The 21031-nt window shown below is 46.4% G+C and overlaps 3 protein-coding genes across 5 annotated transcripts; all 3 read left to right on the top strand.

The window, feature by feature from the left end:
• Positions 1-1009: 1009 nt before the first annotated feature.
• On the top strand, positions 1010-6622 carry LOC114785728 (cytochrome P450 3A30-like). Its single transcript, XM_028972267.1, has 13 exons — positions 1010-1094; positions 1329-1422; positions 1515-1567; positions 1838-1937; positions 2022-2135; positions 2213-2301; positions 2414-2562; positions 2690-2817; positions 4165-4231; positions 4361-4521; positions 4607-4833; positions 4914-5076; positions 5223-6622. The coding sequence occupies exons 1-13, from the start codon at positions 1027-1029 to the stop codon at positions 5346-5348; spliced, it is 1539 nt and encodes a 512-aa protein (XP_028828100.1). The 5' UTR covers positions 1010-1026; the 3' UTR covers positions 5349-6622.
• A 1877-nt stretch (positions 6623-8499) lies between these two features.
• Positions 8500-11819, top strand: LOC114785835 (uncharacterized). 2 transcript variants are annotated; one of them, XM_028972469.1, is made up of 6 exons: positions 8500-8692; positions 9516-9692; positions 9786-9883; positions 10867-10936; positions 11023-11182; positions 11322-11819. In XM_028972469.1, exons 1-6 carry the CDS (start codon positions 8684-8686, stop codon positions 11642-11644), a joined length of 837 nt encoding a protein of 278 aa, XP_028828302.1. In that variant the 5' UTR covers positions 8500-8683; the 3' UTR covers positions 11645-11819. The 2 variants fall into 2 exon arrangements, with proteins under 2 accessions (XP_028828302.1, XP_028828301.1); XM_028972468.1 differs by having other exon boundaries at positions 9513-9692.
• Positions 11820-15616: 3797 nt separating this feature from the next.
• On the top strand, positions 15617-20846 carry LOC114785724 (cytochrome P450 3A56-like). 2 transcript variants are annotated; one of them, XM_028972260.1, is made up of 13 exons: positions 15617-15785; positions 15904-15997; positions 16090-16142; positions 16251-16350; positions 17243-17356; positions 17436-17524; positions 17609-17757; positions 17848-17975; positions 18794-18869; positions 18968-19128; positions 19215-19441; positions 19544-19706; positions 20617-20846. In XM_028972260.1, exons 1-13 carry the CDS (start codon positions 15718-15720, stop codon positions 20698-20700), a joined length of 1506 nt encoding a protein of 501 aa, XP_028828093.1. In that variant the 5' UTR covers positions 15617-15717; the 3' UTR covers positions 20701-20846. The 2 variants fall into 2 exon arrangements, with proteins under 2 accessions (XP_028828093.1, XP_028828092.1); XM_028972259.1 differs by having other exon boundaries at positions 17609-17975.
• Positions 20847-21031: the final 185 nt, after the last annotated feature.

Here is a 21031-nt window from a genome sequence, read left to right as displayed (position 1 = left end):
TACTGTGGTCTGTAATAGTCGCAAAAAACATTTCACTGCATATCGTACTGTGAATGACTGTGTATGTGACAAATAAAATTTGAATTTGAATACAGGGTACAGTGCACGAGTGAAGATCTTGTGTGTTCTCACGCAGGGTGGTGTTACAAGAAGAAAAAAAAAAAACGACATTTACGGGCCAAATGTTTGGACACCTTCTCATTCAATCTGTTTTCTTTATTTTCAAAACTATGAATGAACACATGTGGAGTTATGTATGTAACATAAAAAAGGTGAAATAACTGTTTTATATGTTTTATATTGTAGTTTCTTTGCTCTGATTACTGCTTTGCACACTCTTGGCATTCTCTCCATGAGCTTCAAGAGTTCGTCACATGAAATGCTTCTCCAACAGTCTTGAAGGAGTTCCCAGAGGTGTTTAGCACTTGTTGGTCCAGCTCACCCCAAACCATCTGGATTGGGGTTCAGGTCCGGTGACTGTGGAGGCCAGATCTCCACTTTTTGTTAAGTACAGAACTCCACATGTGTTCATTCATAGTTTTGATGCCTTCAGTGAGAATCAACCAACATAAATGGTCATGAAAATAAAGAAAACACAATGACACACTTTTGACCTGTATTGTGTGTGTATAAATTGTCTGTGCTACAACATCCGGAAAGCCAGAAATTTAGCTCCTCGCGTATTGTGTGAACGTGATAACGTGTGCGTATGTTTGTTATTCGGCGTCTGTGTCCCTGCGGGTGACATTGCGTGTCCAGTGTCTGACCAGATCTGAGTGGGAACTCGTCACACCGCATTCCGACCTGGAAAGGAAAACCAGACCAAAACGACACCGTAACGAACGCAATTTTGGGTCAATTCCTTGGCGCGACAGAGAATCGTCTTTTCGGACCCCTTCACTTCCTGCCTTGGCGTGACGTCACGCGAACGCCCCCGTGTGGGCGTGGCCCCGGCGGGCGGCGCCCGTATAAAAGCGCCTGTCCCCGCCGGCCAGCAGAGACCGCGGGACCAAAAGACGGGCTCGAATGGTTGTCTTTTATCTCTCGCCAGAGACATGGGCGCTTCTTCTGTGTCTTCTGGGACTAATGGTGCTGTAGGTGCTTTTTTAAAACCTGTTAATTTCAGGCTCGTCGTAACAGTCACATTACAGTTTAACAACGTGTGTCTTTTTTTCTGTTGTGGTGAAATTTAAATAAAAAAATTCTGTAAAAATTTGGGCCTCACTTTGCACCATGGTGTCCCCGAGTCTCTGCGGGGGCACACACTGAATGCGATATAATGTCGTAACTAAATACTGTAAATGAGTTTTGCTTTTTTTGTGCGGCAGGTATGGCTATTGGCCTTACGGCGTTTTCCGAAAGTTGGGGGTCCCCGGGCCGAGGCCCGTGCCAGTCTTCGGAACCTCGCTTGAATACAGAAAGGTGTGTCTTTGTGTGCATTAGTACTTTGACTCGACTGACATGTTTTGTACTTGTTGAAGGCTTGTCATGCCTGTTGTGTTCTTTTTTTTCAGGGGTTTTTCAACTTTGATTTAGAGTGTTTCAGGAAGTATGGCAAAATATGGGGGTAAGAAACCTAAATCCGACCTTTTTTCCCTGATCACTGCTGAATTTGTTCATTATTAAAGCTGATAGAAGTGTACGATAACATTTATTGACTTTATTAATCAACGTCAGAGTAACGTTGGGTTCAGTAGATTTATTTTTTGGTTAAATTTGACACAATAAATAGAAAAAAAATATTTTTTGTGTATAATACAATAACTTAAGAAGCGAAGCCAGCAGAATATGCTTCACAGACAGCAGAACGCTGATTCCCCCCCCCCCCCTTCTCCAGGTTTTACGATGGACGGCAGCCGGTGATGAGCATCGTGGACCCCGCCATGATCAAGACTGTCCTTGTTAAGGAGTGCTACTCCTTCTTCACCAACAGACGGGTAAAGCCTTTTATTCCAGCGACAGCGAGGCAGTGATTTGATGAATGTGGTGCGAGAATAAATGTGAAAACCCGCTCCTCCCAGGACATCGGCCTTAACGGTCCCCTCTACGATGCGGTGTCCGTGGCCGAGGATGAAGACTGGCGGCGAATCCGCGCCGTCCTCTCGCCATCGTTCACCAGCGGCCGGCTGAAGGAGGCATGTGTTTTCATCGCTAACGCCGCACTTGCGCATGTTGCCTTGGTGCCATAACATTTTTCTCCCTGTTGCACCAGATGTTTGGCATCGTGGAGACGCACTCCCAGGCTCTGGTTAAGAGTATGGCGAGGGAAGCCAACCAGGGCAAGGCGTTGGACATGAAGGAGTAAGTCCAGCTTGGGGTCACCTGCATCGTTTAATTTATCCTTAATAAGAAACGAATTCCATTATTTATGCAATTGTTCATATTGTATTTGGTTTAAATCTTATGTTCTTAGATTTTTTGGTGCGTACAGCATGGACGTGGTGACCAGCACAGCTTTCAGCGTCGACATCGACTCTCTCAACAACCCCAAGGACCCGTTTGTCACAAACATCAAGAAAATGCTCAAGTTTGACTTTCTCGACCCCCTGTTCTTCATCATAGGCAAGTCCCTCATAAAATTCCCGCAAACGACTTTCATCATGGAGGAGTGCAATGTCACATTGTGGTCGTGTTGTGTGTGAAGGCTCAACCCATAACCCTGACTTCTGATCTCCTCACGCATCTCTAGGACTCTTCCCCTTCATGATCCCAGTCCTAAAAACATTTGGCGTCTCCTTTTTCAAGAAATCGGTGACTGATTTCTTCTATGCTGCCCTGAAAAAAATAAAATCTGAAAGAACCACCAATCCCCACAAGGTCTGTTGGGAAAAAGTCATCAGTTCTATATTTACTTTGGTTATTAATCGAGGTTTCCACCTTAATTTATAGAGACAGAAGGGAAAACAAGACACACATGATTTGGTGTAGCTTTATAAAAAAAAATGCATCAAAATAAATTTAGCATGAAATTCAATTCTGATTGTAATGTAATATTCTCCACATACACATTTTTTTACAAAACCAATGGAGGATAATTTAGTCCATGCAAACATTAAAGGTCCTTTATTATTATTATTATTATTATTATTTTCTTGCTTTTATGTCGGTCTTGTCGGTCCCCTAATACTGTATCTGAAGTCTCTTTCTGGAATTCAGCCGTGGTGCAGAATTACAGCCCCTTTGATCCCGTCCCACAATGAGATTTTCCAGGACGCGCCGTTTCGTTATGTCGGCATTTTTCCAGGAAAAACAACATTTACTCACTAGTTCTTCGAGTCTCACGTGGCGGAACTGAAAAAATACATTTGTGCTCATTTTTACATCCATTCATGGAAGCCATGACGGTCGGCTTTAAAAGCACGAGAAGCGTTCATACGGGAACAAATTCGTCTGAGCTGCCGCTCTCTGAACGATGAAGCAGAACGACCAAAACACTCTAGGCAGTGGTGGCCTAGCGGTTATGGAAGCGGCCCCGTAATCAGAAGGTTGCCGGTTCGAATCCCGATCTGCCAAGGTACCACTGAGGTGCCACTGAGCAAAGCACCGTCCCCACACACTGCTCTCCGGGCGCCTGTCATGGCTGCTCACTCAGGGTGATGGGTTAAATGCAGAGGACAAATTTCACTGTGTGCTGTGTATCACGTGTGACAATCACTTCACTTTCACTTTACACATATCGTCATATGTAGCCACGGCAGGACCATGGGCAGGATAGGGGAACTCGTATTAAGTGTTTTGAAGGGGCAGTGGTAGTAAGTAAGGAAACGGCCCCGTAATCGCAAGGTCACCAGTTTGAGCCGCCAAGGTGCCACTGAGGTGCCACCGTACAAAGCACCGTCCCCACACGCTGCTCCCCGGGCGCCTGTCATGGCTGCCCACTGCTCACCAAGGGTGATGGATAAATACAGAGGACACGTTCCGTTGTGTCACCGTGTGCTGCGCTGCTGTGTTTCACAATGACAAATCTCACAAAGTGAAATTTTTATAATAGGGGACCTTCAAGGTGATGACAGTTTACCAGAAAATCAAACATAATCTAGTAAAACCTTTTATCGTGTTGTCTGCTGTTCATCCCACTACAACAGCAAAGTGATTTTTAAGAAAATAAGATGATCTCACATCTTTCATTTTGAATCTTCTTTTTGTCCTTTTGATTGACTGTAGAGTCGAGTCGATTTCTTGCAGCTGATGATGGATTCTCAAGGAAGAGAGGGAAACGACACATTAAAAGGTCAGTTATGTTACATGTAAGGACCTTAGACAAATACATCTTAGGCGAATTGTGGTCACTTGTATGCAGAATATGGACAATGGCGTTAAACATGGTTCAGATGCATTAATTTGCACACAATTCCCACAGGACTGAGCGACCATGAGATTCTGTCCCAGTCGATGATCTTCATCTTCGCTGGCTATGAGACCACCAGCAGCACCCTCAGCTTCCTCTTCTACAATCTGGCAACCAATCCAGACGTGATGAAGAAACTGCAGGAGGAGATTGATGAAGTTTTTCCCAACAAGGTGACCTCTCAACCTTTTTTTTTAATTTAGAAAATGGTCTCCTTTCATATTTGTGTAATTATTTTCTTTCTGTACTGTTGTTTAGGCCCCGGTGCAGTACGACGCCTTGATGAAGATGGAGTATCTTGACAGCGTGCTGAATGAGTCTCTCAGGCTCTTTCCTGTCGCAGCACGTCTCGAGAGGGCCTGCAAGAAAACGGTGGAGATCCATGGGGTCACCATCCCCAAGGGAATGATCGTCATGGTTCCAACCTACGTCCTCCACAAAGACCCAGACCTCTGGACGGACCCAGAGAGCTTCAAGCCTGAGAGGTAGAGAGGAACAAAGGAACCTGCTTTCATGTTTTTAGGATTCCACGCTTATCGTGAGCCTGTGTCCATGTCTTCTAAAGGTTCAGCAAGGAGAATAAAGAGAGCATCGACCCGTATGTGTACATGCCATTTGGAGCCGGGCCCAGGAACTGCATCGGCATGCGCTTCGCCCTGGTAGTTATTAAGCTGGCCGCTGTTGAGCTGCTGCAGCGGTATAGTTTTGTCACCTGCGAGGAGACCCAGGTGAGCCACAGTCACATGTTGAGTAATCAGTAATAAAGTTTTACTCTGATCGTAGTCTGAAGTCGGAGTTCAGCGATGCAGGAACGATTAAGGCAATCTTCTCTGGCTGACATTCAATGATTCGTTTTTTTTTTTTTTCTGTTCAGGTTCCGCTGGAGCTGGATTTCCAGGGACTCCTGACGCCCAAAAAGCCGGTCAAACTCAAGATGGTTCCACGGGATTCCAAGTCATCAGAAAATTTGTATAGTAACAGCCACCATGTCGGATCATAACGGGTTGATCTCTGTCTTTTTTTTTAAAAACATGAACAGATGACAACAAGATGTTGAATGAATGTTCAGTTTCATTCTTGTGTGTGTGTACACACCACATCATGCCAACTTTGCACTTTTTGTTGCTTATGTAATTTCATTTTTATCTAGCGAAGTGTGTTCTAGTGTCATTAGCCCTTGCTGTAATCGTCTGTATAATGATTAGATAAGAGTAAACACTCGCCCTATACGCGCAGCACTGTGTATACACGGATCTCGGGCGAAGTCAATTTTAGTTACGGAACAATGTTTTCTGCAAGAAGGGAATGAATTTATAAGAATGATGAATTTATTAGTGATGCTGGATATAGGTCCACAGGTGCAGTCAGGTCCATAAATATCGGTGCAGGGCTAATCTTTTTTTTTTTTTTTTTTTGGCTGTATACAACATCACGATGGAACTCAAATGAAACAAACAACATACACTTTACCTGCAGACCTCAAATTGAGCTCATTACATCCAAGTCAGGTGAACGGTCAAGCAGTTGCAACAGATTGTTTGTGTGACTCCCCCTTATTAAGGGACCAAAGGTAACTCTCTTCTGTTCCTGCTCGTTCTTGGGACATTTTCCCTTCAGTTTTGTCTTGATCACAAGCATTTCACTGCATTTCATACCGGGTATATATATTTATGGACCTGATTTTATGGTAGTTCACTCCAGGGTACAGTGATAGTGGTGGCCTCGTGGGTAAGGATGTGGACTCGTAATCAGAAGGTTGCCGGTTCGAATCCCGAGCCGCCAAGGTGCCACTGAGCAAAGCACCGTCCCCACAAACTGCTCCCTGTCACGACTGCCCCCTGCTCACCAACGGTGATGGTTAAGACCACATTTCACTGCTTGCACTGGGTGCTGTGCTGAGGTGTGTAGCATGGAACAACTAATCACATTTTGTCCACATGTGTCCAGGTATATGTGAAATATGAGAAAACATTATTTACTGCAGCACAGCACATGGTGACATGGTGAAATGTGTCCTCTGCTTTTAACCATCATCCTTGGTGAGCAGTGGGCAGCCATGACAGGTGCCCGGGGAGCAGTGTGTGGGGACGGCGCTTTGCGCAGTGGCACCAAATTGGGATTCAAACCGGCAACCTTTCAATCGTGGGTCCCCCACTGCCCCCAAAATTATATTTTTCATATCATCTGATAAGGTGGTCTCAATTAGGAGGGTCCTTCAACAAATCTTTCATGGTCCAACCTGTCCAATAAAGTCATTTCAATTCTTTTTTTATTCATAACGTGGAAGGAAACCGGCCTTCAATCTAATAGCATAAACTGCTCGGCGAGGATTAGAGAGTGGCCGTGACCGCCTACCTCAGGGGGAAAACATTCAAATGAAAATGAACAACGTTGTACTTCACAACTCACACAAAGGCACGAGTACAAAGGGCATGAGCGGCACTAAAGGGTTGTAAACCACCTCGAGGGAAAGCTGCTCACCTTTCACACACTACCTGCTGATCTGGTTGTCACGCCCGGACCCGCAATATTCCTGAGTCAGCCAGTAATAATCTTCTTCTACCCGCCCAGCTCGGGAAATGGCGCCGTGCACGACCTCTGCAGGCGCTACAGGGAGCAAAATTTCCAAATCCGCCTGTCCGCCTACCTGCATTTACCTGTTTACACAGACAAAGATTCTGTTCTCTTTGGTCGCACGTGCAGTTACCAGAGAGACCTAGTTGATCTACAGCGGCCTGAATATGTACTTAAGTCCTACTTCAATATATAGAAGGGATGAAGTGTGAGCTGCCGAAAAGCTGAATTAAATTCAGTTTGAGATGCATTCTGCCGTTTTGGTGAACTGAACTGATGCAATAAAATGCTCTCTTATTGGGTAGGGTCTGCAACCATGGAACTTGGCTCTGATCTGTCTTAAGATGAAAAAACTGAAATATTTTCTACCCCTTTGGGGGATTTGTACGATGACACTGGAAACTTATATTCAGGAAATGAAACACACCCTACTGCTAAGACGCCATATCACGCCGTTATAAATATTTACAGTGTGCTATAAATATTGAAAGATACGAATGTGACATGAAATGACTCAAGACCAATCGGCACAGGAGTCTTGAAGGTGTCACTGACATCCTCGCTACGTCTCAGTCATTACAGTTTCAGCACACTGCCCTGCAGATACTGTATGCCCCATAGACTGTCATGTCCGACATGTCTGCATTTTTCAGATCGTCTTTCATCGAATTGTGTCCCTTATGGTTTGGTAACAGCTGCTGCTGCAGGTGTCCTTTTCCATCTCTGCAGGACATTAAATCCAAGAGATGCAGGACCCGGGCCATCAAAGTTATCAAGGACAAAACACACCCAAATAACAGCGCGTTCCAGCACCTGAGATCGGGCAAAAGACTCCGAAGCATCATGGCCAGGACTGAGAGACTCAGGAGGAGTTTCTGTCTTCAGGACAGGATCCTCGGGATGCTGAACCAGGACAGGCCACCACACCTCACACCCGACCATCTGAATGTTCACCGTTGTTACTGTTACCCTGGTCACTGCACAATCTAGAAGCAATTCACTTAAATAGAATCCAGAGCCACTACCCATGATGTGTCTCATGTCCTCATTTTACATAATGTGTTGCTTGTGTTATAGCTTGCCTACTTTTTTTTTTTTTATAATTTTACTAGCTTACTCTCCTTTTATTTTATTCTATTTTATTTAATTCTACACATTTTACTTAACTATGCAACTATGGTTTAGGGTGCATTTCACCGCGTGTTGTATTATTATAACTATGCATGTGACAAATAAAATACTGAATCTTTAATCTTGAATCTCCCCTGCACATGCTTGCACTTTCTTTACTTATTTGAAATGAAACACACAAGTTCGCACATTTCAGGTCTTTCAGAGTTGGTCACAACTTTACTTGTTGGGATGTGAGGACTGGTCAGATCCCGTCTCAGAGACAAATAACCAGCTCCATGAAGTTTTTTTTTTTTTAACCTTTTTTTTATTTAGTGTTACAAATTACAAGGCACATTTCACATATAATGTGAATTTCACAGTAAATCCTTCAGAACATAAATAGAATAGAACAAAAAAACAAACAAAACAAAACATCGCGTCGTGACCGGAAACGCGTCATCGCGTCAACGCGTCATCACCGGTCCATGTTTACCGAACGCTGTTCGCCATTCACTAAATTTCTCGCAGTCTCTGGCAAAATGAGACGGTTAGAAACATATTTCATGCGACCTGACACGATCTGATCTCCAGCGGTTTCCGATCGCTGGAGATCGCACGATCTGGTCTCCACTCTGTCCGCAACGCAACATGAACACAGTAAGTGATCGGCTCGGAGAATAAAAGGACTGATTTTTAACACATGGATGGTGTCCCAACGATGGTGTTCCGTCCTGTCCGGTGATTAATTTCCCACGATGCCGCCTCTTTAAAAGACGTCACGTGACCGGCTGCTGCTTGCCTGACGTTGCCGAGCAACAGCGGGATCGGAGCAGCTATACGTTTTACATTTACATTTACAGCATTTATCAGACGCCCTTATCCAGAGCGCCTTACAATCAGTAGTTACAGGGACAGTCCACCCCCCAGGAGACAGTCGGGGTTAAGTGTCTTGCTCAGGGACACAATGGTAGTAAGTGGGATTTGAACCTGGGTCTTGTGGCTCATAGGTGAGTGTGTTACCCACTAGGCTACTACCACTCCTACACAGATATACATCTAAATCTTATCAACGTGGAATCATTGTAAATTCATGGTGCATGATAATGTTGATCTTTGATCGGTGCAGAATCAGGGCTTTTTGATTAAACTCAATAAATATCCTATCAATTCATCGACGGTACATAGCGCATGTGTTCTTTTTGCCCATTATTTATTTCTGTCTCTTTTGACCACACCCTTGGCACTGTACGCGTGCAATGTATACGCAACGCATGCAGTGTACATTTGGCCTAAAACTGACCACATTTAGCAGAGCACATTTTACAGGCTCACCTGGTTCATTGGCTACTACCAAAAAAAGGATTAAAATATAGTTATTTAAAGGCCCTGGCATGACACTGGCGCGAGAGTTACAGCACTATCCTGCTGCCCATGAAAAGTGTTGCCTGTTAACCCCGTATCTCCACTTTACCTCGAGTGGACCGTGGAGCCGAAGGAGAGCCAGCAGATGGCGTTGCTGAACTCGGGAGAGGGAGAGATGGAGTCACGGGGGTCCGCGACCAAGTCACTCGATGCCAGCGGAATTCTGGGGCGTAAACTCGACGAGCTGATCAGGACACTCGGGCAGCGGGAGAGCAAGCTGACCGAGGCCGTTCAGGTAAAAGAGGATGAACGCCCCGTTTAGCGGCATTGGGGTGTCGAGGGCCGAAGGCGTGACTTTTACGTACACACGTCTGTTCGTTTTACTCAGACCCTCGGCACTCTGGGTGAGGAAGTGCGCAGTATGCGGCTACAGCTCCAGAGGCAGGAATCCGAGATTCTGAAGGATCAGGGAATGCTGCGGAACAAGTGAGGAGGAAAAAAGTTTGATCCATCAACGCAGGCCACCCAGATACTCGTTCGGTCCCTCGTAATCTCACGACTGGATTACTGTAACTCTCTTCTAGCAGGTCCACCTCTGAATGCCATCCGGCCTGCAGAAGGCAGCAAATTCTCTCCCAAATTCTCCCACACCACCCCACTGCTGCGCTCCCTCCACTTAAGATCGTTAAGACATTTACATTTTACATTTACAGCATTTACCAGACGCCCTTATCCAGAGCGACTTACAATCAGTAGTTAAGTGTCTCAGTGTTAAGTGTCTTGCTCAGGGGCACGATGGTAGTAAGTGGGATTCGAACCCGGGTCTTCTGGTTCATAGGCGAGTGTGTTACCCACTAGGCTACTACTACTACTACTAAGTGGAAAGCTACCTTCCTCTTTAGAGAATACTTAGACTAACTTGTAACTTTCTTATAATATATATATATATATATATATATATATATATATATATATATATATATATATATATATATATATATATATATATATATATATATATATATATATATATATATCTATATATATATATATATATATATATATATATATATATATATATATATAGTGAAGTGATTGTCATTGTGATACACAGCAGCACAGCTCACGGTGAAATGTGTCCTCTGCATTTAACCATCACCCTTGGTGAGCAGTGGGCAGCAATGACAGGGGCCCGGGGAGCAGTGTGTGGGGACGGTCTTGCTCAGTGGCACATGGCGGCTCAGGATTCGAACCGGCAACCTTCTGATTACGGGGCCGCTTCTTTAACCGCTAGGCCACCACTGCCCAATTACTCGTCTGTTTTATGCAGGAAAAACTACAGCAGAGTGAATAAAAAGACTGTGTTCATAGTTGGGGGTCCTAGTGAACCAGAATTGCTTACTTCATCTATGGTAACATGGAAGCACGTTGCAAAATGTAAATGCATTTGACAATTTTAACCCACACAGACAGAACCAGGACGCGACCCGGAAGCAAACAGCACACGCCTTCAAGACCAGCGAGGCCTACAAGCGCAGGGTACGCCCCGTTTTGCTTCTCACTAAACCTCTTGTTCCGCTGCCCTCTCAAAAGACGTTCCTCTGAGGACTCTGACATCGTTCCAGGGACCCGGTCAGCCACCAAGCCGAGGAGAGATGTCCAACTCCCGGCCGCCTCTGAGGAGGCTGTCAGTGAGGCTGGTGGACTGTGGCTGCTCCCTGGGGCCAAACGGGACACTTTCGGTCCTGCGGGGGGACGGCAGGGACTTTCATGACCCCGAGTCGCGTAAGTGACGCTTTGTGATGGTCTCGGAGGGTTTTGGCTCACCCTTGTTTATCTGACATGCAACGTCATGGCAGCCTAAATGACTAATAGTTACACAGCAGATTCTGAAAGCCAACTCATCACACCGTTTCACTGATAGGTCGCCATATTCTGAACGTTGGTCCCGCAGAGGACCAGGGCGATGGCGGCAGCACGTCGGGAGAGCCGGCGCAGGATTCCCTCATCTGCTCCCTGGAGAGCCTCGCGGGACATCGGAAGAGCCACCCGGGCGAGCCTGGCCCCCGAAACACTACCGCTGCGCCAAGTCCTTCACCCAGCTGGGCAACCTCAGGCAGCCACCGCGGCGCCATGAAGCTCCACCTGCGCACCCACGGCGACGAGGAGGTTCCACGGCGGCAAGAAGCCCTGCACGCAGGCCGACGGGAAGACCGAGCTGCGCCATCGCAGGCGCCCACGGCCTGATCAGCTCGCCGGTTCCAGCTTCTCTGCACAACCGTGCCGTCTGCGATGTCACATTTGCCCGTGGAATTGCTGTTAAGAAGCAGGCATAGTGCCGGGAGAAATGGAGGAGAGGGGATCTGTTTTGTACCTGTAGCCGTATTTTGGTCAAATACAGCACGTTTGTCCATTGATTTCATGCATGGGGTTTTTCTTTTTTCTTTTTTTACACCACACCCTTGAAAAATAGGAGCCTCACCAACACTTAGGTTCTAGCGCATACGTTAGGGCTGCCACACGTCCGTTTAAATCCGGAATACGGTGTTTCATCAGCACAGGGCAGCGTTTGTCCTCCGATCGGACTGAGTAGTTGATGTGAACGGCGCGGATGGAACCACTGTGTGGCAGCGGCAGCCTTGCGGGTACGGAAGCAGATCGTTCCACAGCTGCGGAGCTCTATAAGAGAAGGATCTGCACCCGGCTGTGACCGTCTGTACACTGAGCCACACCCTTCGCACGCAGGGGGCGTGACCGATTGTAAATTACCTTAAAGTTCACTGAGGTACTGCAGGGCGAGACCATTTAGAGCTCTATAGGTCAAAAGTAGGATTTTGAAGTCAATCCTAAATTTGAAGACTGGGGTGATGTGGTCAAATTTCCTGGTTCTGGTTAGAACTCTGGCTGCAGCATTCTGTACTAGCTGGAGTTTACTCATGCACCTACTAGAGCATCCAGACAGTAATGCGTTGCAGTAATCTAACCTTGATGTTATAAAGGCATGGACCAACTTTTCTGCATTGTGCATTGAGATCATGTTTCTTGTTTTTGCAATATTCCTGAGGTGAAAGAATGCTATTCTAGTGACATTATCTACATACGAATCGAATGAGAGACATGTGTTGATGAGGACACCTAGATCCTTCACTTCAGTACTTGGTGAGATAGAACGGCTATCCAGGGTTATGATGTAGTCAGCCAGCTTACGACTGGCTGCTTGAGGCCCAAGTACGAGACCTTCTGTCTTATCAGCGTTCAACAGAAGAAAGTTGGTGAGCATCCACTGTCTAATGTCCTTCAGACAATTCTCTATTCTGTTCAGCTGCTGCCTTTTCTCTGGCATTGCTGATAACTGTTTATCGTCTGCATCGCAGTGACATAAATGAATGTCGTCTTATTACCGATTGGAGTTTGTAAATTAAAAGATTTTTTTATTCTGCTTGTCTTATGTTTGTTGGTAGCAAAATATTTCAGATATTAAGAATGAATCAAAATATTTTATTGAGGCCATAGTTTAAATGTAAAGTTAAATGTCCCATATCATGAAATTTTCACTTTGTGAGATTATTTAACAATACGAGTTCCCCTAGCCTGTCTGTGGTAATGCAGTGGCTAGAAATGGTGATCGTAAGTCACTCTGGATAAGGGTGTCTGATAAATGCCGTAATTGAACCTGGGTCTTCTGGTTTACATTCGAGTGTCTTACCGAAATGGCGCATCATGGAAACTCATTGTGGGTCTGGCTAAAAGTGGCTGTAAATTTGCACCAAGGCTGAATTTCGGAAAGAGACTTCAGATACAGTATTAGGGGACCAATAAGATCAATGAAGTGTATCGGAAATATTTTTATTTTTCCAATAGATGTGTTTCTTTCTTTTTCTGACATAGATTCTCAGACCGGCCAGGTAAATTAATTAAGTGCACCGCGACAGGATTACCAATGAGATGGTAATCAGATTAGCAAGAGAAATAGCAAAGATTACAATTAAACTTATGAAGTTGAGAAAGAAAATAAAAAAATTACCCCCAAACTGAATTACATTTGATCTAGAGATTCATTTCCGATTGTATGAACATAAACAGAGGAAGCAGAAGTGTAAATACATAAAGTATCTCATTTATAATTATTTTTCAACATAGGCTGTGTCACGTCCATGCGGGCATGACGCGGCGGGTGAACGGAGAGGAGGACGAAGAGTGACGAGGAATGGAGGACGCTTTCACCTGACATCACGGAACAGGGGTTTAATTAGTGAATCACAAGACAGGGGAGACATCCGAGACGTAGACACTGGTGAACATAGAACATAACTTCAAAGACCTGACAGCGGACAGAAACGAACAGGGCAGCTTTATACAATTAACACAGGTAAAAACGATTAGGGAACATTACACAGGACAACAATGAAACCCCGGTCCGGATCCTGATCCTGACCCGGACCGGAGTAACCCCCATTTCGGACCGGATCCTGACAGAATCCCCCCTTTTATGGCACGACACCTGGCGGGCCAGACGGAGCAGTCCATGAAGGAGGGGGGAAAAGTCCATACACAGCCTGAATGGTTCGAGTGGACAGGAGGAATCGAACGGAATCGACTCGAGGAGAGAAAAGATGAACAGGGAGGAGGGGTAAATGACTGAATGAATGAATGGTCCGGTATTCCAGATGGACGAGCGGCGGATGTCCAGCGCAGACGGCTTCGGGCCAGTGTGGTACCGGCACCTCGTCCGCATGCGTCCGCCGCTCCCTGTCAGTCTCTGGCTCGCCCCGCTGAACGGCCGCTCCTCACCTTCAACGCCGCCAGACACGGGACTGAGAGGCAGGGGTCGGGACCCTGCTGAATGAAGCCATGGAAGGCCAGGGACAAGGAAGCTGGCGGCGTCCTCCCGGCGAGTCGCGGCTCCTCCGATCAGCGGGGCTGCGTCAGGTGGCGTCCAAATGTCGGTCAGGTCTTTCTGTCACGTCCATGCGGGCATGACGCGGCGGGTGAACGGAGAGGAGGACGAAGAGTGACGAGGAATGACGAGGAATGGAGGACGCTTTCACCTGACATCACGAAACAGGGGTTTAATGGTGAATCACAGGACAGGGGAGACATCCGAGACGTAGACACTGGTGAACACGGAACATAACTTCAAAGACCTGACAGCGGACAGAAACGAACAGGGCAGCTTTATACAATTAACACAGGTGAAAACGATTAGGGAACATTACACAGGACAACAATGAAACTCCGGTCCGGATCCTGATCCTGACCCGGACCGGAGTAACCCCCATTTCGGACCGGATCCTGACAGGCTGATGCAGTGATGTGCAACACACATAAACATTCATCATCAAGTATTCTCATGTAGTTGTGTCTATTACAGAAATACAGATGTTCTAGATTTCTGGAGCCACACACACGTCCATTCTACATCCCTGCTGTGCAGAGACTTTTTAAAAAGCTGTACTTTGTCGGGTCAGGCTCAGGTGAGCAGCTGCACAACAGCAGGAGGCTTTGAGGAAGCAGCAAAATCATCGCGCCTCATCAGATAGCTTCAGTTCTCATCGGACCAGTTTCATCCCACAAGCACCACTGCAGAGAGCTGACTGGAGGACCCCGACACATAGCCCTTTCTTTTTATATATTTGTTGGCCTACCCTTTTTGTTTGGTTAATACTGGCTATAGTGAGAAGAGTTATCGTTGGGTTCGGATATTTTAATCAAGGGAATTGTCATGTTTTTAGTTGCTGTAATGAGATTTTCGCTGTTTTTGCCGTGGTCAAGATCAGCCTTCATGTGGGACACCCAAGTTGGTCTTAGATCAGAGGCCTGACAAAGGGCAATCCAGTTACGTGACAAAAACAGTTGTCCAGAGGACCCCACCCCTTTCCCACCTCTGTTGCCACCATGTTCCCCCTGCACATTTCTTTCTGCCCCCTCATATATGCCTGTCTAGAACCGGCCCTGAGACCACAATTTAAATATAAATTATCTGCTTTGCGTTTACTGATTTTTGTGTGGCGGTTAAGGAAGCAACCCTGTAATGAGAAGGTTGCCGGTTCGAATCCCGAGGTGCCACTGAGGTGCCACTAAGCAAAGCACCGTCCCCACACACTGCTCACCAAGGGTGATGGTTAAAAGCACACGTTTCGTTGTGTCACCGTGTGCTGTGCTGCAGTGTTTCACGATGACTGCCACCAGGGGGCGCTCGTACGCCGCCGTTTGCATCGGGAGCGCAGAAAACGTCCCGCGGCCACCGGAAGGGCGTCTTAGGTGCAAAGCGCCAGTGAGTCGCCCACGACTCCGTCTCTCCTTCCGCGGGACGTCCAGAGATGACTTGCCTCTACCTGTCGCCGGAGACGTGGACGCTGCTCGCGTGTCTGGTGGGACTGATCGCAGCGTAAGCGGAGGACCGTCACGGCTCTGCGATCAGAATAAATCATAAGAATTAAAAAGTCCCTCGTCCACCCCGTCCGGTCTCCTTACGAATGGTAATAGCGGGACTGTTTCTGTGGCAGGTATGGCTATTGGCCTTTTGGAGTCCTCCAAAAGTTGGGGATCCCCGGGCCGAAGCCCACGCCCTTTTTTGGGACATCTCTTGGATACAGGAAGGTGTGTCGTGCGCGTTGTCATGTCCTCTTATTGCCTGACGAGCCTCGTGTTTTAACGGGATCGGTTTGTTTGGTGTGCTGTTTTGGTCCCAGGGCTTGCACAACTTTGACCTGGAGTGTTTCAAGAAGTTTGGGAAACTGTGGGGGTGAGGAGCAGTTCGCATTTGGGGACAAAAAACCCCAACATGTCTATTGCACCGTCGTCATCGTGGTAAAAAAAAAAAAAAAAAAAAACGAGTACGTCCTCTGTCCAGGATCTACGATGGACGGCAGCCCGTCCTGTGCATTCTGGACCCGGCCATGATCAAAACGGTCCTGATCAAGGAGTGCCACTCCCTCTTCACCAACAGAAGGGTACGCTTGCTTTAAATCATCATTTGCCTGTTCGATTCACCGTTATTAAAAAAAACAACAACAAAAAAAACAATAAATGTTGACATTTGTGGACATTTTGCCAATTTGAGTCCTAGTGAGCCAGAACCGGTGGCTTCGATGACGTATAATTGACGCTCTGGATCATGCATTTGGCGGCAGTGGCGGCCTAGCGGTTAAGGAAGCGGCCCTGTAATCAGAAGGTTGCCGGTTCGAATCCCGATCCACTGAGCGAAGCACCGTCCCCACACACTGCTCCCTGGGCGCCTGTCATGGCCGCCCACCAGGGACGGATTATGGGTCGTGTGGGCCCCCCCCCTCAAAAAAAACAAAAAAAAGCCAGCATTGTCTGGGATGGCTAGTTGCTACGTCACCGTGCCACTTGTGGGTCCAAACTAGTGCGGTGTACCGTGTTGTAAAAGCAGAATGATGTTGACCTCGGAAAAAGTGAAAAGAAGGTGATACAGTAAGTTGGATCTCAAATTATAATCAGTCCAGCCTAATGCCATTACCTCACGTTAATGTTAGCACCAGGTTAGCCATCTCTGTTTATAGAGACAGGCAGCAACGTAGCACAACCAGATCGTACCGTAACACACATTATTTGAATGTCATACAATTCATGCTCTAAATCAAAGCACTTTTGCTAATCATCCCATTTCTATTCAGCAGCCTGGTTATTACCGTGGGAAAAGATAGGTCTCTCCCCATCATTTTACGCATTGCAAGTTCTCCAATGTGAAAAAAACTGTTTGCGTTGCAAATTGTTTTGGGCCCCTGGGCAGCGGCACTGCTCACCAATGTGATGGGTTAAATGCAGAGGACAAATTTCACTGTGTGAAATTTCTGCCGTTTTTTTTTTTTTTTTTTCTAGGACGCGGACGTCAACGGCCCCCTGCACGACGCCCTGACCGTCGCCAGGGACGACACCTGGCGCAGGATCCGCAGCACGCTGTCACCGCTGTTCACCAGCGGCCGGCTGAAGGAGGCACGAGTTCGCCCGCCGTGACGCCGCGCTTGTACGCGCGACCCTTGTACGATAACGCTTTATCTCCCTGTTGCACCAGATGTTTGGCATCGTGGAGACGCACTCCCAGGCTCTGGTTAAGAGTATGGCGAGGGACGCCTACCGGGGCAAGGCGTTGGACATGAAGGAGTAAGTCCAGCTTGGGCTCGCCGGGGTCCATTCCGTCTGTGACCCTTATTAATAAAAGGAACGTCCCTGTCCGTCATCTCCCAGATTTTTCGCCGCGTACAGCGTGGACGTGGTTGCCAGCACGGCCTTCAGCGTCGACATCGACTCCCTCAACAACCCCAAAGACCCGTTCGTCACAAACATCAAGAAGCTGGCCAACTTTGACTTTTCCTCCCCGTTTTTCGTCACGATCGGTAATAACCTCTCCTTTCGTGCCGAAACTGGTCCCCAAACCACGCCCCGATTCCTCAACTGTGTTTTCTGGCCTCTCCACCCACCCGTAGGACTCTTCCCCTTCTTGATTCCAGTCTTTAAGCACTTTGGCATCTCCATAATAAACAGTTCGGTGACCGAGTTCTTCTGTGCCTCGCTGCAGAAGATCAAATCTGAGAGAACATCCGGCCCCAACAAGGTCTGTAGGGCGCGTGGGAAGAAACGAAATGTCAATGTCAAAACGGTGACCGTGCATTATATATATCGTGTGAGGACAATCATCTAGTCCAGATGGAACAAGATGGGCGTTAGAAGCCTGGTCTCACTGAAGGCATCAAAACTATGAATGAACACATGTGGAGTTATAATATATAAAATATATATAAATAACTGAAAACATGTTTTATATTCTAGTTTCTTTGCTCTGATTACTGCTTTGCACACTCTTGGCATTCTCTCCATTAGCTTCAAGAGGTCGTCACCTGAAATGCTTCTCCAACAGTCTTGAAGGAGTTCCCAGAGGTGTTTAGCACTTGTTGGGGTCCAGCTCACCCCAAACCATCTGGATTGGGTTCAGGTCCAGTGACTGTGGAGGTCAGGTCTCCACTTTTTGTTAAGTACATAACTCCACATGTGTTCATTCATAGTTTTGATGCCTTCAGTGAGAATCTACCAACGTAAATGGTCATGAAAATAAAGAAAACGCATTGAATGAGAATGTCTGCTGCACACGTGGAAGTGAGAGAGCATTCGTACGATTGACTGTTTATGACAGTAAAAAAAACTTCCCGTGTAACCCACTGCATAATAGCCCTTCGAGCGGTTTTGATTTTGAGAATAAATAAAGAAAACCTCCCCTGCGAATCAGTAGGAAAATGGCCATGTCGGGTGGCCTAAACGTGACGGTCGCTCGCGTTTTGCGTTTATTATAAGAACGCATGCTGGTTGCTGGTCGTGTCTTGCGTGCTGCATCACTGCTGTGTTCTTCTGACATACGCGTGTTTTGTATGTGCGTAGAAACGTGTGGATTTTCTTCAGCTGATGCTGGATTCTCAAGGAGCTGATAAAAGCGAAGGGAATGTTGCATTAAAGGGTCACCACCATACATTATTTTATTCTTATTCTTATTACTAGAGTTGTTGTTGTTATTACTGAGTTTAGACCTGACGGTTTCATGCACGCTCCCCACAGGGCTGAATGACCATGAGATCCTCTCACAGTCAATATTCTTCATCTTCGCTGGCTATGAGACCACCAGCAGCACCCTCACCTTCCTCTTCTACAACCTGGCGACCCATCCAGACGTGATGAAGAAACTGCAGGAGGAGATTGATGAAGTTTTTCCCAACGCGGTGACCCATCGCCACCGCTCTCTTCATTCGGTCACGTTAACTGGGCGTATTGTCCTTATTTTTTTGTTGCCCGCCTTGCATCTTAGGCCCCAGTGCAGTATGAAGACTTGATGAAGATGGACTGTCTCGACAGCGTAATGAGCGAGACGCTCAGGCTGTTTCCCGTTGCGGGACGTATTGACAGGGAGTGCAAGAAAACTGTGGAGATCCACGGGGTCACCATCCTTAAGGGAATGGCCGTCATGGTTCCAACCTACGTCCTCCACAGAGACCCGGACCTCTGGTCGGACCCGGAGAGCTTCAAGCCTGAGAGGTAGGAAGTGGAAGAACATCCAGGTAAACTGTGCTGAACTTTGTCCTGAGCGTGATGGTTCGTCACTAGTTTCCTTACGTGTCTGATGTTTCCCTCTCTCAGATTCAGCAAGGAGAACAAAGAAAGCGTTAATCCCCATGCGTACATGCCATTTGGAGCCGGGCCCAGGAACTGCATCGGCATGCGCTTCGCCCTCATGGTCATGAAGCTGGCTGTTGTAAAGCTGCTGCAGCAATACAGCTTTGTCACCTGCGAGGAGACCCAGGTGAGTGATGTCACAGGGTTGTACAGTACAGGCCATAAGTTTGGACACCTTCTCAATGTTTTTCTTTATTTTCATGACCATTTACGTTGGTAGATTCTCACTGAAGGCATCAAAACTTTGAATGAACACATGTGGAGTTATGAACTTAACAAAAAAAAACATGTTTTATATTCTAGTTTCTTTGCTCTGATTACTGCTTTGCACACTCTTGCCATTCTCTCGATGAGCTTCAAGAGGTCGTCACCTGAAATGCTTCTCCAAAAGTCTTGAAGGAGTTCCCAGAAGTGTTTAGCACTTGTTGGTCCAGCTCACCCCAAACCATCAGGATTGGGTTCAGGTCCGGTGACTGTGGAGGCCAGGTCTCCACTTTTTGTTAAGTACATAACTCCACATGTGTTCATTCATAGTTTTGATGCCTTCAGTGAGAATCTACCAACGTAAATGGTCACGAAAATAAAGAAAACACGTTGAATGAGAAGGTGTGTCCAGACTTTTGGCCTGTTCTGTATGTGTAGCCCCACACTAGTAACGTCCAGCTGGTCTAATTTGGCACCATCTCTTGTGAATTTCACAAATCACCGCCATACACCACCAAACTCGCTGTCAAGAATCTGGTGTTTACGCGTCTGACTCAGAAGAGCTCAGTTTTCTTTGCACTGGAGCCATAATTTGCTTTAAAACAAATTGTGCATATCAACAGAAACCTAATATTCCAACTAATACTGAACTAAACCCAATAGCTTTTGCTCCCATCATTTCATCAAAAAATTTAATTTATCTTATAAATGTTGCGTGGTAACAAAAAACCTGCTGAGAAAAAAAAAAGTAGATAAATAAATGCAAGTATGCCTTTTTTTTTTTTTTGGCTAATGTTTTTTATAATTTTCTTTCTTTCTTTCTTTCTTTCAAGATCCCTCTGGAGCTGGATCGACAGTTTTTCTTGACACCCAAAAAAGCTGTTAAACTCAGAATGGTCCCCCGAGGATCCAATTAATCGGAGAGCATTTTTGCAGTAGACCACAGATGTCATTTGGTTGATGATGTAGTTGGGTTGACCTGTTAACTGTCCTCCTGTCATTGCCCGACTCGACTTCTTACGTACCTAATAAAGCTCACTATTTTATTACCACCCACAAATCAGCTCTTTTGCAACGTGTAACTGCTTTCTGGTCCTTTGCGGCCGCACCGCATGCACCATTTATCATGCAGAACATTGAACTCTTGAGTTTAATCTTTGATCGGCAAAGATAAGTGTTTAGTGTCATTTTCTGTTTAATGATTAGATGAGAGTAAACACACTTTCCATAATCGCTGTCCAAACGCAG

This window comes from Denticeps clupeoides, chromosome 3, assembly GCF_900700375.1.
Source record: "Denticeps clupeoides chromosome 3, fDenClu1.1, whole genome shotgun sequence".
Lineage (NCBI taxonomy): Eukaryota > Metazoa > Chordata > Actinopteri > Clupeiformes > Denticipitidae > Denticeps > Denticeps clupeoides.
The sequence above is the reverse complement of the archived record's forward strand: the minus strand, read 5'-3'. Positions and strand labels throughout refer to the sequence as shown.